This window comes from Phodopus roborovskii, unplaced genomic scaffold (assembly GCF_943737965.1).
Source record: "Phodopus roborovskii unplaced genomic scaffold, PHOROB, whole genome shotgun sequence".
Classification (NCBI taxonomy): Eukaryota; Metazoa; Chordata; class Mammalia; order Rodentia; family Cricetidae; genus Phodopus; species Phodopus roborovskii.
The window spans coordinates 18375105-18397302 of NW_026126480.1; the positions used below are offsets into that span (position 1 = coordinate 18375105).

The 22198-nt window shown below is 39.3% G+C and overlaps 1 protein-coding gene across 2 annotated transcripts in view; it reads right to left on the reverse strand.

Moving 5' to 3' along the window:
* Positions 1-22198, reverse strand: part of Ric3 (RIC3 acetylcholine receptor chaperone) — a 37960-nt gene that overhangs the window by 10215 nt on the left and 5547 nt on the right. Inside the window, exons 2-5 of one of the 2 annotated variants that reach the window (XM_051192597.1) lie at positions 7646-7866; positions 6634-6706; positions 4243-4336; positions 965-1113 (exon numbers count right to left, since the gene is read on the reverse strand). In XM_051192597.1, the coding sequence (XP_051048554.1) occupies positions 965-1113; positions 4243-4336; positions 6634-6706; positions 7646-7866 (537 nt within the window). The remainder of the gene's footprint in view (positions 1-964; positions 1114-4242; positions 4337-6633; positions 6707-7645; positions 7867-22198) is intronic. The other variant, XM_051192598.1, reaches the window with a different exon arrangement.

A 22198-nucleotide genomic window follows, 5' to 3' on the forward strand; every position in this document is an offset into this window, starting at 1 on the left:
CAAGGGTGATACATTCAAGACTAGCCTGAGTGCAAATATAGCCCCAAGTGCTACTGTATCACAAAACCTTGTCTCAAAAAATACCTCCATACAATAAATAAATATGTTACAACTTAATAATAACACATTCAAACCAATAATCAAAAATAATAATTTGAATAGGTTTTTCAACAAAGATATAGCATTTGAAAATAAGCACATGAAAAAAATGTTCAGCATCATTAGTCACTGGGGAAGTGTAAATCTAAGTTGTGACATCAATGCCACCCTAATCTCATGGAATGGCTAACATTTACAAGACAGTGGGTTAGCAAGGATTTGGTGGGAATGTGCAGACACTTCAAAGCCAGCTTACAATGTCTATAAATTTAAACACACACTAACTACAAACCTTGAAATTCCAATCCTAAGCATATATCAAGAGAAGCACAGTATATCCAAAAGAAGCCTTGTGAAGTCTTGCATGCTAATCTCACAGGAGCTCAGATCCTAAAGTTCAGAGCTAGAAAGAGTCCAGGGTTAATCAGCTAGTGAGTGGATTAACAAACTGTGGTATATTTATGCAATACTGCCCAGTAGTTTCAGAAAGAACTTGTGATACACTCAACAACACACATGAATCTCAAATGTATCACTCTAAACAGAAGACACCCGCCATAGCATATCTGCAATACGATCCATTTATACAGGAAAAGCTAAGCTACAGGGGTGAAAAGCAACTTAGCTACTGCCAGAGACAGGAGGGAGGGACTTTATAGGATGATGAAATTGTCCTATTCTGAGGCTATAGTGTGATTACAACTGTACACATTTGCCAAACTTTCCAATTGCACGTTTATAAATGGTAAACATTATACAAGTAAGAACAGAGATTTGTCATGCCTCAGTACCAAACTGATTTTTAAGGAAACCCATAAGATGTCCTTTCTGAGTGATAAGCTATAAAAGTAAAGGGACATTTTACCTTCCCAGTCCTCCATGTAAGGGGCTTCCTCTGCTTCTTTCTCTGGAGTAGATGTGTCAATGAACTTGCCTTCTTTCATGACCCTGGTGATTTCTCGGAGCTGATGGAGTAATTGTTTCTCTTGGTCAGATGTCACAGTCTGTACTCTGCTGAGACACATCAGACAATCCAGCCATTTGGTGGTCAGCACTAAGCAACAGGAAGAAACTTCATCATGATCTATCTGGTTCCTCAAAGAGGGGGTCTAACAGCAGGTGATTATTCTAGAATTGATTCTGGAATATCATGGTTGGCACCAGGGATGTTAGTTCCACGTCATGGTTTTATAAACGGGAACCTAGTCTCCAGAATTCTTCAATGACTGCTTGAGTCCATGATGTGCTGACATGGAAACAAGACCCCAGTGGTCTCAGCTATACACCAGTCTGAGTCCCCAGCCTCCTGCAATTTCCCTCAAACTCATATATTTATTCCCTTTACTCTGAGACACTGTCTCTGAAGCAATGATGGCAAATATTCTAGGCTAATAGTCCCAACCACAGAAAAATACTGGACTGGGATCATGAGGCCGATTCTTAGAGATATGTAACTCCGAACATTCCACCATGTAGGTAGAGAAACAGAGGAACTGAGATCCACAAACTGAAATCTATGCATGATGGTTCGTTTGTACCTTTTCTTTTTCCATTTCTCCTTTCCCACTTCCTCTCCTCTCCTTTCTTTTAGAACTCCATCCAATAAGCAAACACTACCAATGAGCCCATGTCCCACGACAGTACTCAACTTCTACAGTTTAGAAGATCTCATCTGACGGCCAATTTAGCAGTGGCTCTGGGCAAATACCTGCAAGAACAGCACAAGGCTTGAGCATAACGACACACCTGAGAGGAAAACAACCTAACAAACTTGACCTAACATGAAAAAGAGGCTTCTCCTTCAAACATTAAGATTGTAACTGAGGGGGACTGGAGAGATGGCTCAGCGATGAAGACTACTGACTGTTCTTCCAGAGGACCTAGGCTCAATTCCCAGCACCCACATGGCAGCTAACAAATGTCTGTAACTCCAAGATCTGACACTCTCACACAGACATGCATGCAGGCAAAATAGCAATGCAAATTAATTAAATAAATAAATAAATAAATAAATTGTAACTGTGGAAAAGGAGGGTGTGCTACTTCCACCATCCTCACTGGGAAAGAAACAATATTAGCTCAGTTCTCCAACTTCCTCTAATGAAAATGACCCATTTTGTGGGAGAATTTAAGGGCAGAATAGGACAAAGCTCTATCTAACAGCTTTTACAGATCATTTCTCTAACTGTACATGGAGTATTCTGACACTTACTAAACGAGACAAAATTGAGCCTCTGCTTCCTAACTCCTGGAAAATGGAAACCTTTAAAATAGAACAGATAAAATTTCAAAGTAAAACATCCTTTTAACTTTGAAAATGTGTGTCTCTGCTACTGAGTGCAGGACACACATGATCATATCTTCAGGATTTACTACAATGAACACTTAATGGAATTCTTACTGTCTCAGCCTGCCTTGAAAATGCCGAAGGGCAGTCAGACATGTTCATGACAGCACGGCCACAGACTCATCATTCTGAATGCCTACACACCCATCTGGCTGGTTCTCACTATTTGTTTTCTTCTACCACTCTGAATTGTGGTCTTCATTCTATCATTTACCAAAACTTAACAAAAACCATCAGTGACTGTTTTACTCCTGAGTCCAGGAGTCTTATCTTCCAGTTTGTTCATTGTGATTCTTCTTACTACAAAGCATCCTTCTGAAACTCTCTGCTTTAGCCAGGAACACACCTGCATCCCTCTCACTTCTCTAACCATTTCTTTTAGTTCTGACCTTGACCCACTCTGTCCACATACCAAAGCCCGGCCATCATGAAAGGACTCCCAAGTCTCCATTCTTACAGTCACACTCCAGAAAGGATAACCCAGGATCGCAAATTAAGCCATTACCCTAAAGAAAAGATGTCCTAACCCTATCTTTAGTCTTTACTTTTTACCCAGATGTCCATGTTGACCAATTATTTCCTCAGCATCTCTACTTGGGGCCTTGTCATCACATTAAATTTTAAATTACTCTTAAATTCAATCCCTCAAAATGGGGATCCACATGGCCAAGAATCATGAGAAGCTACATGGACAAGCAGAGCAAGATAATAGGTTATTTATGGCAAATTCCAAAATGCTATATGATCACAGGTGTAAAAATGATGTCATCTGACTTTTAACCAAAGGAATCATCAAGCCCAAAGCCAAGAGTTAAATATATAAATATAGAGAGAACAAAACAGAAAGGAAAGACCAAGGCTAACTAACAACAGAACATGATGGCCTCAAAGATTTGGTGATCTCTTCCTACATCATGACCTTAATCTTAGCACCAACAACACATAGTCCTCTTGCTGTTACATATTTTATGTAGATATTCTGACAGCATCCCAACCATATTCATAGTTCAGTCCATGTCCACTATCTCAAAATCTCTTATCTTCTTTCTTTTCTTCTGTGTTTTATCTTAGTTAATGCCAGAATCTCCTAGAAAGTACTATAAATCTTCAGGCATCTTTGTATCTTTTTTTTTTTTCCCCCTTCCATGTTCTTATCTAATTAGTTTTCCTTTGGAGGCAAGTCTCTGAAGAAAAAAGGAAAAAAAAAAAAAAAGGTAATTTGACTCTACAAGATTTACAACTTTCACAAACTCTCACAATAATTTGTACTACATTTAATGCTTGAAAAGAGGTTTCTCAATAATATGAAAATGGAAATGTCAATTGAGAAAGAATACATATATTCATATATTACACCTAAGCTGACAATTACATAAGACAAACATGTAGTCTAAACATCAAAAGCAAAGCATGTAGTCTAAGTACTATTTGATGAAAACTTACCTCTCAAGCCAGGCATGGCAGCATGCACCTTTAATCCCAGCACTTGGGAGGCAGAGGCAGGAGGATCTTTGTGAGTTTGAGTCCATTCTGGTCTGTAGAGTGAGTTCCAGGAGAGCCAGAGCTACACAAAGAAACCCTGTCTCTAAAAAACAAAAACAAACCAAAAAAAGAATCTTTATGTGATGAGCCATCACAATGCCCCATTTCTTCCACTCAGAGGCAAAGGCAGTCAGATCTCAGTGAGTTCAAGTCCAGTCTAGTCTACAGAGCTAGTCTTAGGACAGCCAGGGCTACACAAAGAAACCCTGCCTCAAAAACAAACAAACAAACAAAAGGGAAAAAAGAAAACTTACCTCTCACCATTAGGTCCCACTCTATTGATTAATTTTTCCATGGCTTCTTCTGTCTCTTTTAGTTTTTCTTGCAGTTGAACAAGCTCAAAGTTGGCTGAAAAACAAGCACCAATCTAAGAACCATTATATGCGATTCCCTAAACCCTTCCAAGAAACGGCTAGCAGAAATGATCTGTGATAATCTAGGCTTCTTCAGAGACTCAAGAGAATAGACATGAGCTTCTCTAACTAATACAGTCAGCACAGAAAAGGCTTGGAGGTCTGGCAACCAGGATCAACAGGACACATACTCACTTAGGGAATGATAAATAAATCCCTCTCTCCTCCACAGAGTAACCCAGTAGAGCCAACTAAAGAAAACATCCAACACTGAAAACACACCCTGCAAAGTCACCCCATAATAAATGAAGGTAGCAGATGACTGGTTGTGATCCAAACAGTGCTTCTGGGTAAGGCACCAAGCATAGACAGTACTAGAAAAAGGATCAGGACTCTGAGGTGAGCACTGTTTGCCTATACTTAAGGTCTGGAAGAGTCATTGTTACGTTTCTTCAAAAGGAAATCCTGAACTATGGTTGAGACCTCCATGCCCTTGCTGTCTAGGATAAAGAATAGACTGCTTTAGGGTGTAACTTTGTCCCCTAGATGTAGTTATTTTTGCATGATTTCTATGTAAAGGATAAAGCTGATTCACTGCTATTGTTATTGTTATAAAAAGCAGTCTTAGGAGTCCATTTGACATAACATCTTTCTGTCTCTGACAAGAGATAGTTTTAACAGTCTTTCTTTTTTCATTTTATTTATTACTAGAGTGTATGTTTTGGTTTGTTTTTATTTACCTTTGTGTTTTGTGTATGTGTTGAGTATATGTGTACACGCCTGTGTGTGTGTATGTGTGTGTGTGTGTGTTCGTTCTGACCTTCCACTCTACTAAGGCAGGGTATCTCTCATTTCTGGTGCACTTCATACTCAAGGCTAACTGGCCTGCAAGCTTCTGGACAATTCTCCTGTCTCTGCCTCCCATGTCAGTAAAGGAATGCTAGAATTAAGAAGCATACCACATCTTGTCTTTTCACATGGGTTCTGGAGATAAAACTCAGCAAGCATTTTCACCCACTGAATCCTCTCATCAGTTCAAGACTTCCTACTGTCTACAATTTCTTTTAATTGCTGATATATGTACCATTATTACCTCATGATTGGACATAGCAACTTTTAGATTCTTGACTATTTAAGATTTCCAAAAGGAAATGGAATGTGACTGAGGATTTAACACAACAGGGAATACACAAATAATTCCTAGGGCAGATGCTTCTGTGGCTCACATTCATTTCATTCTACTGATGCCTTTCTTTTAAAAACTTTTGATGAGGAAAATGTCTTTTAATTTGAAAACTTTAAAAATAAATGTAAAAGCAAACAAGAAAACCTTTGACGGTCAGGTGGAACAGACCTTTAATCCTAGTACTCAAGAGGCAGAGGCAAGCAGACCTCTGTGAGTTTGGACTCCACAGTAAGACCCTTTCCACAGCTGCTGCCCATGAACACCATCCAGCCCTCAACAAGCTCAGGAGTTCATGTTTTCCATAAGTTTTACTCAAGAAATTCAGACATGATTCCATAATGCCTTTGACAAGTCCTCTCTTTCTAGGTAGTGCCTTCTCACAAGTTATTTTTTTCCTGTGTGAAGTATATGTGTGTGTGCAACCCATGCAAGTTAGTGTGCAGAAGTATCCTCCTCTGTCACTCTCTCCCTTATTCCCTTGAAATAGGGTCTCACAGCAAACGAGAAGCTCACTATGTTGGCTAGGCTGGCCGGCCAGGGAAACCTAAGGCTCCCCAGTGTTAGAGTTACAGGCATGCACAGCCATCCTGGCTTTTCACATGAGTCCTGGAGCTTCCATCTCAGGTCTTCATGCTTGTGTAGCAAGCACTTTATGCCACAGATTCTATTTCCTGGCATCATTCTAATCTATAAATTCTTAGAGAAAGGACTACACTATATACATTTCATTTCCCCTGACAGCACAGAATACTCAGATGGGAACTATTATGACAGCACATTTCAAGACTCCAAAGTGTCAACAGCTAATACTGGACTGTGACAGTGATGCAATTTCTCTCTCACTTTTCCTCAGAGAAATAAACACTTTTGCTACAAATATTTTGAAGTCTGAAAGTGAAAAGTAACTAAGCCAAATGTTGACCATTAATTCACTAACATGTACCAAAGAACTAGCAGTCCTGTGCTTTTTTTTTCAGCATTAGCCCTTTAAGGTCCCATATCCATGCACTTTTGAGAAATGCTTTAGGGACGTAACCACAGACTGTCCCTCTGGCTGTGTTCCACTCCAACTCAGTAACACTGAACACAAGGGAAGGAGCACTTACTAATCTTCCTGTGGGTGTTCCCAGGTGGGGTAGTGGAGCAGTTGCGAGTCTCTGCAGTTTTCCCCTTTGAAAGCTGAGGATGAAGGAGGTACAGCACATCAACAGCAGCTCAGAACCTCAAAGTCATGGAACACCACATGTTAAATGAAAGAACAAAAAAGGCTGGGAGACAAAAATTAAGTCAGAAATCAAACCAGGTATCAACAGTAGAGAAGTGTCTTTTTAAAAGCCACTGAAAGAGTCAAGAAGGTAAAAATGATCAAAGCAAAAATCAAAGCACAAAGAAAACACTGTCTCTTTATAATCATCTGCTGTACCTGTGCAGTCATCTAAGCGACAGGTGATATGTAGCACCTGGGGACATTCTCATACTCAACTCATGTTGCCTGCAGAATTCCCAGGTGAGAAGAAACTAACATCTCCTCACTTTACTAGAAGCATGAGTATAAGGCAAAGATTCTACACCTCTTCACAGAGAACAAGCCTGTAGCCTACAAAAACCTGCTCGGAGTTAAAACTAAATTGGGGGTCTGCCTTAAAAGACCCAGCAGAACATCCCAGAACCAGGAAATATTGGGCTTAGTGTCTAGATATGACAGTTTTGTCTTGGGAGAATTACAGAGGTAACATCAAACACAGTATCTTATATCCTGGTACCATTAAATATGGCCTCACAGTGGCTACTTGGAAACCCTGGTTTTCATCCTACAAACAAGCCTCTCAAGCCTAGTCTTTTGTTCTTTTCCTTTGAATTATGGTGCTGATTGGATCATGAACTAGAAGATCCAAGTTTAAACCCTGACCTTACATTTTAGTTGTAAATTCATGCTAAGATTTCTCATCTGTAAAACTGAGATGACAGCAATTCTAACTAGTTCAAAGAGATAAGATTTTTAAAGAGATGATGGCTTTGAAAGGGCTGTGTGACCTTTTCAGGGTTTTACTGGAGATGATTTTTATTACAATGACATTAGCTTTTTCTCTGACACATGTCTAAAACAATTCCACTTACCTTAAACAGAATGTACAGTATGTACAAAAAAATTCCAAAGCCATAGATTGGAATGATCTGGCCCATCAGGCCTCTTCCATTACCCCCTCCTCCAGCACCCCCACCTGCTCCTTTGGCCTTTGTGAAGGCCTCTGCAAGGTGGGCCCTCTGGAAATGAGGCATCTGACCATCTGAGGGTGTCGAGTGGTGATGCATCATAGGTGGAAACCGGCCCAATTTTCCTGAGAAAATTAATTACTCAGTTTTATCCCTTTTGTTTTAAATATGGATAATGCAAAAACATCTTATGCATTGAAATCCAAATAACAGAAACAATTCAAATATGCTTACAGAAAAAGTAACAGGAATTTGATTAGAAAGAAGTATCATACAGACACAAAGCATGTTGTGGTAATCTCTACTTATTCACTAAGCCCATTTCCTCTTCCTTCTGGGTACATAGATAAACTACATTTCCCAGCCTTCTGTAGAGTTAAATGTGGCCATGTGACAGAGTTTCAGCCAAAGGAACTTGGCCTATAAAGCTTCCCATGGGTTCAAATACATGATCATTTCCTTATGTACGATGAATACTAATAGCCAGGGAGACCTTGAAAGTCATGTTCCTAAGTAAATGTAGCACAGGCCTCTACTGCTGCCACCCTGCTTACAGCCATCTTGTCCTGTCTGTGTAAGTGAAAAGTGAGCTTTTATTGTGTAAAGGACATTATATACTTTGGAGTCTATCTGTCACAGTGGTTAGCCACCCCTATCTAATACAAAAGTAAATGTAATGTAGCCTCAGGAGAGATCAGAACCAGAAACTGGAAAGCCATCAGGATTCAGGCTGGCTACTTTCACATTCCAACTCAAACTCTCTCCTCTCAATGGGACCACAACTTTTTCCCTTTGTTTCTTTGTTCACATCTTCAAACTCTTTCTTCAGATAGTTCTTCCAGTTTGTGACCACAGTAGAAGATAGTCATTCCAAATGTCTCAATTTACAACTCCCTCAATAAACTAGCTAAGACTTCAAGAATCTAGCTAAGACTGGCCTAATTCCAAATTCCTTGGAAGAAGACTGAATACACAGCTTTGGGAGACAAGTGTCTCTTTGAATTGGCAATAGCTGAGCAGACAGGGTTCATACAATAGAAACCGGGTCAAAAGCCAATCCTGGAGGAGCTTAGAGAAGGGGAGGTTTGTCATCCATTTTCTTGCATTTTTAAAACTCATTAAGAACAGCCAAAGTTAACAACCAGGCCCAATTGGAGACTAACGATAAGCCTTCAAAAAGCCACAAATAAAAGTGTTTGAAAAACCAGTGTTGGGATAACACTCTAAAGTATAAAACACCAGAAGTTAGAAGAATCTTAAAGAAACCCTGAAAATACAAGTTTTCTGCATTTGACTTCAACAAAATTAAGGTGTTCTGTCCAATACAGAAGACTATGAACAGAATTAGGAGGAATAAAGTCAAGGGAAAAAAATCCAGCATTTAGAACTGAAAAAGGATAGATATCTACAATATGAAAGAAGAGCCTTCCATTTAGTGACACCACAGGAAATTCACAACAAAAGGGACCAAAAAAATGAAGAAAGAACTTACAGAAAGGGAAGCCTAAGTGGCTGCCAACACATAAATGGTGAGATTCAAAGTATGACAGTGGCTGGTCAGTGGTGAATTATCAATACTAACAGGGTGTATGACCAAAATGCATAACTAATGAGAAAGGACTTTTTATCTTGCAGCAGGGTGGTGGAAAGTAGCAAAAGTTGGCCAAGACATGGGAAGGTAAGACTTGTGCAATGAGGTAAGAATGCAAACACACAGCCACCCTTCTCTGTGGCACACCTGTCCTTTGTGATCCCATACACAGGCTGGATGATCCTAGTGGTCCCTCCCTGGTAAATTCGGGAGACGTTCTCAAATACAGTTGTGGCAGGGTGGGCTGAATGGCTCATTACAGATCTGTGATGGAATGCTCACCATGATGATGTAGCAAGGAGCTTCAAGTGCCTGAACTCTCTAACTGGAAACGAAAAACTGAAATGGAATTGACACAAATACAGAATTCTTTGCTTTTGGAAACCATATTGTAAGAATGCCTACAGACAGACATGGTGGCACAGATCTATAAGCTCAGAACTTGGGATATGAGGTGGGAGGACTGTGGGTAAAACTGGCCTGACAATATAGCAAGATACTGTCTCAAAAGTGGGAAAGGGAACTGATATATAATAGCTCATAGGTAAACAGCTAGCCTGTCATACCAAAAGCTTGAGATTGGTATGAAATAAGCAGGATAGAAAGAGTAAAGAAAAGGACAGAAAGGCAAAGGATGCCTCACCACCTCCTAGTCTGCTTTGCCTTTCTTGCTGGCTGAGAGTCAAGAATTAATAAGCAGCTAGGGTACAAAAGACACTGTCTCAAAACAAAATGGGGTCAGGAAAGGGGGGCACAAAGAGATGATAGATAAACTAATGACCATCCTTAAGTCCCAAAGGACAAAGTTTAACTTTATTACCATTCTTTTCTCATCTCTGAACTGTATTTTTGTGAGAAAATCTTACAAGCAGGTGTGTGAACCATATTTATAATCAAAATGCACGCCTGGACCTACCTCTTACTATACAGTAAAAACTACTTTGACTTGATGGGAGATGTCATTCTGTAAATATGTTTCTTATACTGGTTAATGAATAAAGCACTGTTGGCCAATAAGAAAGCTGGCCAACAGCATTATATCAAATACAGAGTCTCGGTGTGTTAACTGGGGCTGGCGCGGCAGCAGGACAAGACCAGCAGCGGGCGGAAAAAACCTACTCCTTACATTGACTTTTTTTTTTTAAACCTATGTCTTTATCTTAACAGCATTCCTTTCTCTTGTTTTGTTTTTGTTTTTCAAATCAGGGTTTCTCTGTGTAGCTTTGGAGTCTGTCCTGGAACTAGCTCTTGTAGACCAGGCTGGTCTTGAACTCACGTAGATCCACCTGCCTCTGCCTCCCGAGTGCTGAGATTAAAGGTGTATGCCATGACCATCCAGCTCCTTTCTTATCTGTAAATATGTACCACTTATCTCATAAGCCACCTTTGGATAAAAATCCTTTAAACAAAAATCCAGGGATGTGGTTCATTTCACAAAGCAGCTACCTAGCTAACATGCATAAGACTTTCCAAGGTAAATCCTCAACACTATTCCACAAAAAAGTACACCAAAATATTTTTACTTAATCTTTTAAACTTAGATATCAATAGCATCATTTAAACAGTGTAACTTCAAAAGCCACAAAAATCACATCACACAGAGAGAGAGAGAGAGAGAGAGAGAGAGAGAGAGAGAGAGAGAGAAAGAGAGAGAGAGAGAGAGAGAGAGTTAAGGTACCTAAATGTGACTCTCTTAAGAAGCCCACACCTACATATTGGATTTGTAGTATCCTTTTCTTAGTAAACTCAGTTCTGCTTTATAACTCCTGAATTCTTTCCTGTGGCATAAGTGAAGATCCTGGCTACACACAATGTGAGAGTATCTCTGAGGAACTTCTCAGGCAAAACAACCAACAACCATGATGCATTGCATTTCTTGCTTCAAATGGTTGAACACACATAATTTCTTTTAAGCAAAAACACAAAGGCGTAAGAGCTCAAAATAAAGACATTAGAGAAGATACATATGACCTGAGGAAGGGAAGGCCACATGGCTTGAGACTCAGTAGATAAAGTGCCTGCCTGCTTTGCAAGCAGGAGGACTAGAGTTTGATTCCAAGACCAGGCATGGTTATGTGCATTTGTCATCCTAGTGATGGGAAAGTAGAGACAGAAGGATACCTGGAACTTCACAGCCAGCCACCTTCACCTACTTGGCATGTTCTAGGCCAGTGAAGTACCCTGTCTCAGATAGAAAGATAGATAGACAGACAGATAGACAGAGCCCAAGAAAAGATACCTGCGGTTTTCAATGGCCTCCAAAATACACAAAACACACTCAACACGGGTCTTAAAAAAAAAAAAAAAAAAAAAAAAAACAAAGGAAAGAAAGAAAGAAAACTTTTGTCCTTATAAAACAAATTTTGAAGTTCTATGAAGAGAGCTGTCTGTCTTTAAGTGTACTCTGAAGTAGGAGGAAGGGAGGCAAGGATCGTTAGCTACTGGACATAGGAGCTGCCTTCTGCTTTGCATTCCTTCTTACCCCCACTCCCCTCCAATAATGAGGAAATTTAATTAATAAATTAAGTATAATAATACATACCAGTAACTAAAAATTAAATTTCCTCATAGCTACTTACATGCAGGAAAAATACATACACATACATATATAGACATATTTAGAAGGAATGGATTTAGCCTTTGAACAAATGTGTAGGGACAGCCATACCACATTCCATAGTCATGTGTAAAAATAAGGAAATGGATCTATATTAACATGAAATAGATGGAAGACTTAAGTATAACAATTAAAAAAAATATTAGAGAAAACAATAAAGTCTTCATGATCCTTAATTAGGTAGTGGCTTCTCAAATATAATACCAAAATAATAAACAAAAAGAAAATGAATTTGACATAATTAAAATTTTAAAATGTGTCCTGTAAAAGACACCATCAAGGAAATGAAAACAACCCAGAGTGGGAAAAAGATTTACAAATAATTTTTCTAATGAGGGCTGGTATCCAAATTATTATTGCACTCTGAACATTCAATAGTAAAAGACAACCCAAGAACAGAATGAGAGCTCAAAGCCAGCAGTGCGTGAATCCTGATGAGGGAAGAAGTTAATACACACCCATCAGACCAATTCAACAGGTCATTGACAAAACTCATTTTAGAATGAAAAGGATGCTCATGACATCGCAAAGCTGTTGAAAAACTTGATAATACTTGGGAGGCAGAGACAGGCAGATCTCTGTGAGTCCAAGACCGGCCTGGTCTACAGAGCTAGTTCCAGGACAGCTTCCAAAGCCACAGAGAAACCCTGTCTTGAAAAACCAAACAAACAAAAAACAAAAAAACAAAAACAAAACAAAAAAAAAAAACCAAAAGACTTGATAATGCCACTTTGAAAGGTGGGAAAGTAATTTGGATAGAAATGGAACATATGGAACATATAGGCTAGATGGTAAAAATAACTTTTATAACCCAGAAGTAATTCTTCATTCTAACAGTTTACATATTCACCACTGAACACTTTACAACGTCTGGTGCTGTGGCAGACAGACTAAAATGGCACAAGGCTAAGCCACAGGCCCAGAACATTTGCAAAGGAGAGGGTTCTGAAGCACTTGTTCCCACTGCCTCAACCAAGTCAATGGCTTTCTTGGTTCTCAAGCATATACTTTCTCTGTAACACAAGAAAAGTGGCTATCAACTGTCACACAGTCACTCCATAAGCTCTGTCGGAGTTTCCTACCTTGATCTGTATCGACATCTCTCTCCCAAGCTGCCTGGTCAATTCAACTTGATCCCTTCTCAGTTCTTTAATTCTAAGACTCTGTCTCAACCCCTCCCCCTTTTGCAAATGTGTTCATTCTTAAGGAATTCATTATAATCTCCAAAATGTATAACCATGATCTTGATTTTTCCCCCTGAGCTCCTTGTTGTATCTCCAACACCACTTTTTGTATGTTTATCATCTCAAATCCATTTTCACCTTCTAAACCCTGCTTTTGCAGATTCATTGTCTCAAACTTTGTCTTTGATCTAAAACCTCTATAACCAAGGATGTACTTGAGCCAGTAGGCTATAGTCAGAACATCAAAGATGAAGGGATTTTTCTCTTTATACAGATAAATGGCCTCCATGGGGAAACCTCACCTCTCAGAGTTTGGTGAATCAAGTTTCTTACAACAGAAAAACCTCAAATGTTTTAAAAGTGAACAACAATAAGACATGTGGAAACCACATATGATATTTGCACACCTAGCACCCAGGGCTCCTGCCCTCACTCTCTGAGTTTGGCGTTCATCACAATCATTTAACTTAACAATAGGAATACACTCTGACGCTGCAGTGTTAGCAGCTCAGATATGTGAAAATCAAAGTATACTTACACAAATTAAGATGACAATGCCATCATTAGGCAATATAATCTTATGGCAGTGGTTCTCAACCTGTGGGCCACGACCCCCAAACAACCATCAGAAAATACAAACATTTACATTGTGGTTCCTAACAGTAGCAAAATTACAGTTATGAAGTAGCAACAAAAATAATGCCATGGTTAAGGATCACCACAACATGAGGAACTGCATTAAAGAATCAACGGCATTAGGAAGGTTGAGAACCATTATCTTATGGAATCATACTATCTATATGGACTTTATGCAGCTTCCATGGGCCTATTCTCATATTCCCCTTCCATCTAACTTGTTTGCTGTCTAATATTTTAATGTTTTCTGCTATTCAGCCAGGCCTTTTTATCCCCACCATCTTTTATTAACATCTCCATAGCCAATTCACCTAACAAATTATTATGTGTCCAAGCTGCTTGGCACAGGGCCTATCTCATGCACTCAGTGTACAGTACCAATACCTAATATATGACTTAATTTGAGTGTGTACTTTTACATTTCATTGAAGTAATCATGATTTGTAATGATTAAGTAATCATAAAAACATATGTACTACTGGGGCTGGAGAGATGACTCAGTAGATAAGAGCATTGGCTGCACTCTGCAGAGGACCGGAGTTTGGTTACCAGCACCCACATGGCAGCTCACAAATCTATAACTCCAATTTTATGGAATACAGCACCCTCTTCTGGCTTCCATGAGCACTGCATACATAAAATAACATATATACAATATTATTTGAACAACAAAGACATCTGTTCAACTATGTTCATAGCAGTATTATTTGTAATAGCAAGAACTTGGAAGCAACCTAGATGTCCCTCAACTGAAGAATGGATGAAGAAGATGTGGCACATTTACACAATGGAATACTACTCAGCAGAAAAAAAAAAATGAAATCTTGAAATTCACAGGTAAATGGATGAAACTTGAAGAAACCATCCTTAAACTTGAAGAAACCATCCTGAGTGAGGTAAACCCAACTAACAATCTAAGCAATAGTGGAGAAGCTACCTTAAATGCCTTTCCCTGATAATGAGATTTAACTTATATGCCATCATAGAGCCTTCATCTAGTAGCTGATGGAAACAGAAGCAGACACCCACAGCTAAACACTGAGCCAAACTCTTGGAATCCAGTTGCAGAGAGGGAGAAGTGATAAGAAAATGAGGTCAAGTACAGGCTACAGAAACCCACAGAGAGAGCTGACTTGAACAAGGGGGAGCTCATGAATCCCCAGACTGATAGCTGGGAAACCAGCATTGTACCGACTCTGACCCCCTGAAGGTGGGTCTCAATTAGAAGGCCTAGGCAATCTAAGGGACCTCTGACAGTGAAACCAGGATGTATCCTTGGTGCACAAAAGGACTTTGGGAACACATTCCCCATGGAGGGATACTCCCTTAGCCTAGAGGCAGGAGGGAGGGCCCAAAAGACTTGACAGATTTTGATGATACCTTCTGGAAGGCATCACCCTCCCTGTGGAGTTGGGGGGGTGGAAATAGGATGGAAGGGGGTTGGAGGGGCATGGGAGGGAAGGAGAGGGAACTGGGACTGATATGTAAAATAAGAAAAAATAATATATAAAATATGATTTGAATGTTTTGAAACTTTATATTATGAAGGGAGGTGATAGTTGTAAACATGTACTTAGTGACACTGAATTGCTACGTAAATGTATTTAAATTTTAAGTTTTGTGGTACATATATGATCTACCACATTTTTTCAGCCAGATGGTTTATGTCTTTCATTCTAATATTTTATCACTTTTGTCCTAAATATATGGCCTTAACTGGTTGCTATGAATTTAATTTCTTCTTGCCTTAAATCATTTACACATTTCAAAGTGCAAATATTCCTGTCAGGATGTAACAGCAAATGCTCTGTTTTATTTGGTACTAATGGCTGTCATCAAGGTGGCTTCTTCCACTCTTCTGAGTTGCTCTTGATTTGGTTCCAGTCTTCATCTTGCCTGAAATATCTTAACATTTGTTACTTGGCCACAGTGCTTTCTGCTGCAGAGGAAACTGTCTGGCATTAAGATCTCTGGCCTTTCCCCATATTAAGCTACCAAGGCTTTCAGAAAGTAGCAAAGTTGGTACACTTTGGTTAGAAATCAAAGCCATGAAGCAGAGCCTGGAGGCTTGGTTACTGAAGATCATTACTGTATTCTGGGTCCTAAATGTCTCCCAAAAGCCAGTGTGTTAAAGCTTTGGTTTCCAGGGTTGTGCTTTTGGGAATTTATGTGACATTTAAGGGATGGGAATCTGATGGCAGGTCTTCAAGTCACTGGAGGTATGCCCTTAAGGGTGATTGTGGGAACACAGCACCTTTCTCACTCTATGGCTTTCTGGATGCTTCTATAAGAGGTTTTGCCCTTCATATGTTCATGGCATGATGTATTGCTCACTATAGGCCCCAAATAGCAGGCCAAACCAACACAGAACCTCCAAAACTAAGAGCCAAAAATAAACCTTTCTCTTTTATAAATTGACTGTCTCAGATAATTTGTGTCACAATTTTTTAAACCTGACTTAATGACACTATACTATACTCATGTTACTCATGCCACATGCCACTCAACTCTACCTTTTTTTTTTTTTTTCCTTTTTATCTGTGAATGATTAACTCAATATCTTGGCCCAGAAATGATGTAGCCATGCTAATAGGTATAACTCAGTTTACCAATGCCATTGGCCAGCATCTTAATAAATCTCCAGTTTATCTGCCCATTCTCCACATAAAGAACATTTAAGATTATTTCCAATCACTTATTATTAAGAAGTTTTATGTCACAAATAGGATTTTTGAAATTTTCAAAGATTTGTTTTAATGGGGCTTGTGGACGGCTCAGCAGTAAAAACACCATACAAGCGTGAGGACTTGAGTGTGGATCCCTAGAACCCACCTACAGCTAGCAGACTAGCTAGCCTGGTGTACCCAGCTGCAAGCAAAGACATTGTGTCTCAAACAAGGTAGAAAGCAAGGACTGACACCTGAGGTCCTCTGACCTCCACACACGTGGCACACATGCATCACATGCATGGGTGCATGTATGTGTGTGTGTGTTTACATGCACATATGCTACATATATGCATCATACACAAATCAAAGAAATGGATGAGGCCAGTAATGGCTAGGTGAGCAAAGGTCCTTGCTTCCAGACCTGATGTCTTCAGTTTGATCCTCAGGATCCACATAATGAAAGGAGAGAACTGGCTCCTGCCTTGTGGCTCACACCTTCTAACTACCCCACTGAATAAATAGATGTATAAAAAACTTTAAAGACACAAATAAAAGATCAGAATAAAAATATTAAAGATTAAAATTTATGGTTTTTCTAACACTGGAAGTAGCCATGTGACAATCTCTAAAAGTACTTACATATTCAATAAAATGTAACTTGACTCAATCCAAACAGTCTATTGAAAGCTTTCCCATATTTAGGTTTAAGTTTTCCTTTAGCATATCATTTAGATTTGGCTAAAAGCATAATGGCGTTCCAGAGCTGAGTTTTACTTTCACTTCTTAATAACCACCCCACTGCTCATGAGACAAACACAAACGCACTCTCACACTATTAACAAAAGAACTTTCTGAAAGTAGCATTAACCATCTGTAGTATTTCATTCTTGGGCAAATAAATCAATAAAGAACTGGATGTGTTTATATTTCTCATTAGAGCAGTTCATGAAAGGTCTTAATGGGGCAAATAAATCAATAAAGAACTGGATGTGTTTGTATCTCTGCTAGCCACAATTCAAGAACAGTCTTAATGGCCAGGCCCTCAAGATGCAAAAGCTTTTTCCTGAACATTGACAGTTTAGTGGCAATATTTAACCAATATTTAACACATGCCTTAATGTCAGAGCTGGAACAGCTCTGACTTCTTCCTCACCTGTCTCCTGCAAGGTTCCCATCTCCTATATTCTTGAACACTCCTTCAGAGCGCATGTCTGTTTCATAAGGTTAACAGACATGATAAGACATCTGTCCTTGGGCACTTATATATACCAATACAAAAGTGCCGATTAAAGTAATAAAGAGTAATGTGATATATGTGGCATATAATACATATGTATGCATCTCTCCAGCTCAAAGATATCCGGACTCATGAGCCCTACACCACTGAAGTACATAGTGGCAAAAGAAACTGAGTTAATTTTCCAGGGAATACGTTTCCTGGGAAGTGGCCAGTAAGGAACCATTCTTTTTTTAAGTACAAAAGTGAGGGACTTAAGGACAGCATATTCAGTTATGGGACTGGAAGCAGCAAAGTTTCATGGCCAGTGGTAGACAAGACTCTCCTGATGATAATTCTAGCATCTTGGAGGATTTGAATACCCTGAAGTCATTCCAAGTCTGATTTAGCTAACACTGGACGGAGTGTTAGCTTGACCCATTGCGCTGATGTTTATGTAAGGTAAGCAGAGGGATTGCTACCATGACCAAGAAGAAATGAATGCCCTCTTAGCAGCTATAGCAACACGAGTAGGAGCTGTGTAGTTCAAGCTCAGGAAGACAGAGTTAAGTTTTTTTTTGTTTTTTTTGTTTTTTTTTTTTTAAACAGAGACACTCAATTCCACGGCATGAGACCTTAAGAGGAAAACTCTTCAAATACATTTGTGGCTGGGCATTTCAAAAATTTCAACAAGTAGGGAAAGAAAGATGGAAAAGTAAATATAAAGTGAAGTCAGGAGATAAGCCTTTGTAAAAGGTCAGAATGATGAACAAACAGAAGCAATCAGCATGAATGACTTGGACTTCCAAATGCTAGGAAGGAGGCTATGATCCAAACCAAGTTAAGATCTGCAAAAATGCCAGCAAAATAAACGGTGTTCTTAGTGAGATTAGAGCAAAAAGGGAACTTTCCTGGTGATAAAAGTGATGCAGAGAAAGCAGTTTCTGTGAATTCTATCAACAGAGGCAACCTTCAGGTTAAATGGATAATTAACAATACTAAGGGGATAAAGTTCCAGAGGAATGTATGATCAAATTTATTTATCAAATAGTTTCTACCAATAGAACTAAGAAATAAAGTCACTGGATTAAAGAAATTTTTATGAATTATACAAGTAAAGATGAAGTATGAAAAAAAAATCAAAATAATGATTGCTGCATTTTGCAGAGCACAAAGGGACTGGTGAACTCTATCACTATAGAGAGAAGCAGGCATGCTATACCTTTCCAGTACATTCTGAAAAGAATACTTTCATTTGGGGGGCTAGGGGTATGGGAGGGAAGAGCCATTATATATTCTTTTCTGATCATAAAAGAACTTTACACCCATATAAAAAGCACAGAAACATGGAAAGAATAAAAGCCACCCATAATCCTACAGTACAGATATAACAACTGTCAAAATGTGCACATATTTCTAATAAATATATATTTTTATCTTAATTTGGATCATACAAAATTCTCATCTCACATAAAGGTCTTTGTGAATATAATTTACAAAATCCTTGGTAGTTTAACACATGGAGGCAAAACCAATTAAAACCAATGTAAAGAATGACATAATGGCAATGATTATAGCCCACAAACTCTAATACTGGAAAATCTTCATACCAGGAGGCAGCATGCACTAATTCACTCATTCTCCCATGTGTACAGTAAATACTATCTACAGTATGTACCCCTGATCTACTGCTGGATATACAGCCATGAGGAGATGAACTGAAATCCCTGCCCTGATGGGGCTTCCTTCCTAAGTGGAAAAAGAGACAATAAAGATAATGATAAACACTAAGAAGAGAAATAAAGCAGGAAGGATTATTTCTATAATATTTTGTTGAAGAAAGTGGCTGCTCTTTGCCTTGTCCAAAGAGTGTGCCTGAGGCTAAAGTGAAAGTTTTAGATAATTCTGTTGGCAGAGGAAATCTGAAAACAACCTAGTATAGACTCTGTCATGTGGTTATTAGTAATAACTCTAATGAAGATTTATAATGAAAAGGAGCAAGAAAATGTAAATTTTGAGGAGAAAAGGAATGAAGTAGAATGGAGCTAAGTTCTGTGTTCAAGGAGATAAACAGATTAAGAAAAGAAATAAAGGGAATGGTGAGCTCAGGGCAAGATCCCACCCCACTAAGTTTCCAATTTGGGAAAAGGAACTAAAGAAGAACTTAGAGCTGGGTGTGGTGGGGCACCCCTTTAATCCAAATACTCAGAAGGCAGAAGCTGGTGAATCTTTGAGTTTGAGACCAGCTTTGTCTATAGAGCAAAATCAAGGACAGCCAGGCTTAGTGAAAGACAGAAAGCTGGTGGAGATGTAATTGAATGAGGGAGGCATGTTCCAGTCCCCAAAAGAAGCAGACGTTTGCAGCTTCAGCCACATAGTCCTGGCTTTAGAGTTAAGGACAGAAGAACTGGCTTATAAAATTTGCATCCTCTCCTAAGGAAAGATGCTGAGACCTGGCAGGTGTCAGGGGTTTCCTAAATGGACACCTAGAGAGGCCATTTTGTGAATCTGTGAAGTTGAAGCCTGGATTGCCTTGGAGACCTCAAGATGTTAAGAGATGCCAAAGTCAGGGGATACCTGCTGCTAACAGGGAGTAGAACCAGCCCAAGAGAAAGAAGTGTGTTGTAGTCAACAAAGTTGAAAGGAGTTGGAGATCTGAAGAACATTTTGACATCAGACATGAGATGCAGAGTTTGGAGTTTACCCAGCTGGTTTTCAATCTTGCTGTGGTCCAGTATTTCCTTACCATGTTCCCTTCCCTACGTTTGGAATGGTAATGTATATATATCCTGTGCCATTTTATGTTGGAAGTATGTGATCTGCTTTTTTTAATTTTAATTGTACAAGGGATTACAGTTAAGATGCTGCATGAATCTCAGAAGAGATTTAGAGCTTTAAACTTTGAAACACTGTTGGAACTGTTTTGGAACTGTACTAAATGCATTTTGCATTATGATATTGTTAAAAGCATATGGGAGCCAGAGAATGGAATGTTACAGTTTGGATGCAATTGCCCCCCCCCCCATAAGGTCACAGGGAGTGGCACTATTTGGAGTTAGGCTTTGTTGGAGTAGGTATGGCCCTGTTAAAGGAAGTGTGTCACTGTGGAGGTGGGCAATACTCTCAGCTACTTCTCCAGCACATGTCGGCCTGCACACAGCCATGCTTCCCACCATGATGATAGTGGACTGAACCTCTAAAAATGTAAGTGAGCCACCCCAATTAAATGCTTTCCTTTATAAGAGTTGCTGTGGTCACAGTGTCTCTTCACAGCAATAGAAACCCTAACTAAGACAGGCTTGAATAAGATCATTATGGTTTCTGCATGGAGAACACACAAAGGGAGAGGGAGCAAGCAGGCAGAGAAGGATGAGAACCACAGCAATGCAAAGACTAATAAATTCATGAAGGCCTTCACACAAAAGAGTTTCTGTGACTTTAAAAGTAGTAACTAATAAGTGTTACATTTTAAAAATAATCTACAGGGTTCAGCACAAAGGCACACTGATCATAGTTGAGGCTGAAGTGGGGTGGGGAGCAGTGGGAGGAGATGGGAGGGGGTGGGAGGGATGTAGACACTGCATATCCTACCTTTGCTTGTGCTTGAAACATTTTAACAATTTTTTAAAAGCAATATAGTGAGATAAAGGATAAAGACATGAATTCAACAATGAATTCCCTTTAAAGAATTCCAAGATACTGAAGTGCTCAGGACAAATTTACACAGGAAAAACGCAACAGAGAAAACCATGAAGTCCCATATTTAGTTCCAAAATGCCAAGTGAACAGTACAAAATGCACAAACCTAGAAGAGTGCTAAAGAAAGTGAAACAGCCCAGAGTTTTAATTCACTACAGCAAAGTCAATAGACAGACTGCCAAAAACTCACAGCAAACTCAGTTCATAGTTTTTAAAAGGAATACGAAGGGAGATGATTGTCTCAGAGGAAGACTGCTTCTTGCAATTCTAGAAACTCCTTATAATTTAGCCTGTGCTCAACCATTTCCAACTACATTGATATGAAGAGTGGATGAGGGTGCTAGACATACCATAGCAGGAAGAAATAAACTCTGGAGATAGGAGTAATAAAGTCTCATTGCCTTTCTTCTTCCCATCACTTGGCTAGTCATCTAAGACTGGAACAGTTCACAATGTTTCCCTCTCCTTCTCCTGTCACCTCTATATAAAAACATTCTGTGTAATTGCTTTTCTCCCCCCTCGCACAGGCAACAGCTTTCCTTACCCTGATGCCATATTTTCCTTTGGAACCAGGATATCCAACACACCCCTTTTCCTCATAGCATCACAAGTAATTTAATTTAAGACATTAAGATGAAAGGCTATTTTCTCTGGAAAAAAACGGAATAGGGGTTAGGTGTGAGTACAGAGAAGAGACCCTGTTTTTATGGACAGTAGGATGTGAGCACGCAATGCCTTGAACATTTGCAGCCCTTGTTCCTATCCTGAGATAGCAGATAGAGATAGATGAGGGGGAAGGACCCAGAGGTGAAGACGATGCAGTATAAAACTAAGCTCTGATGAGA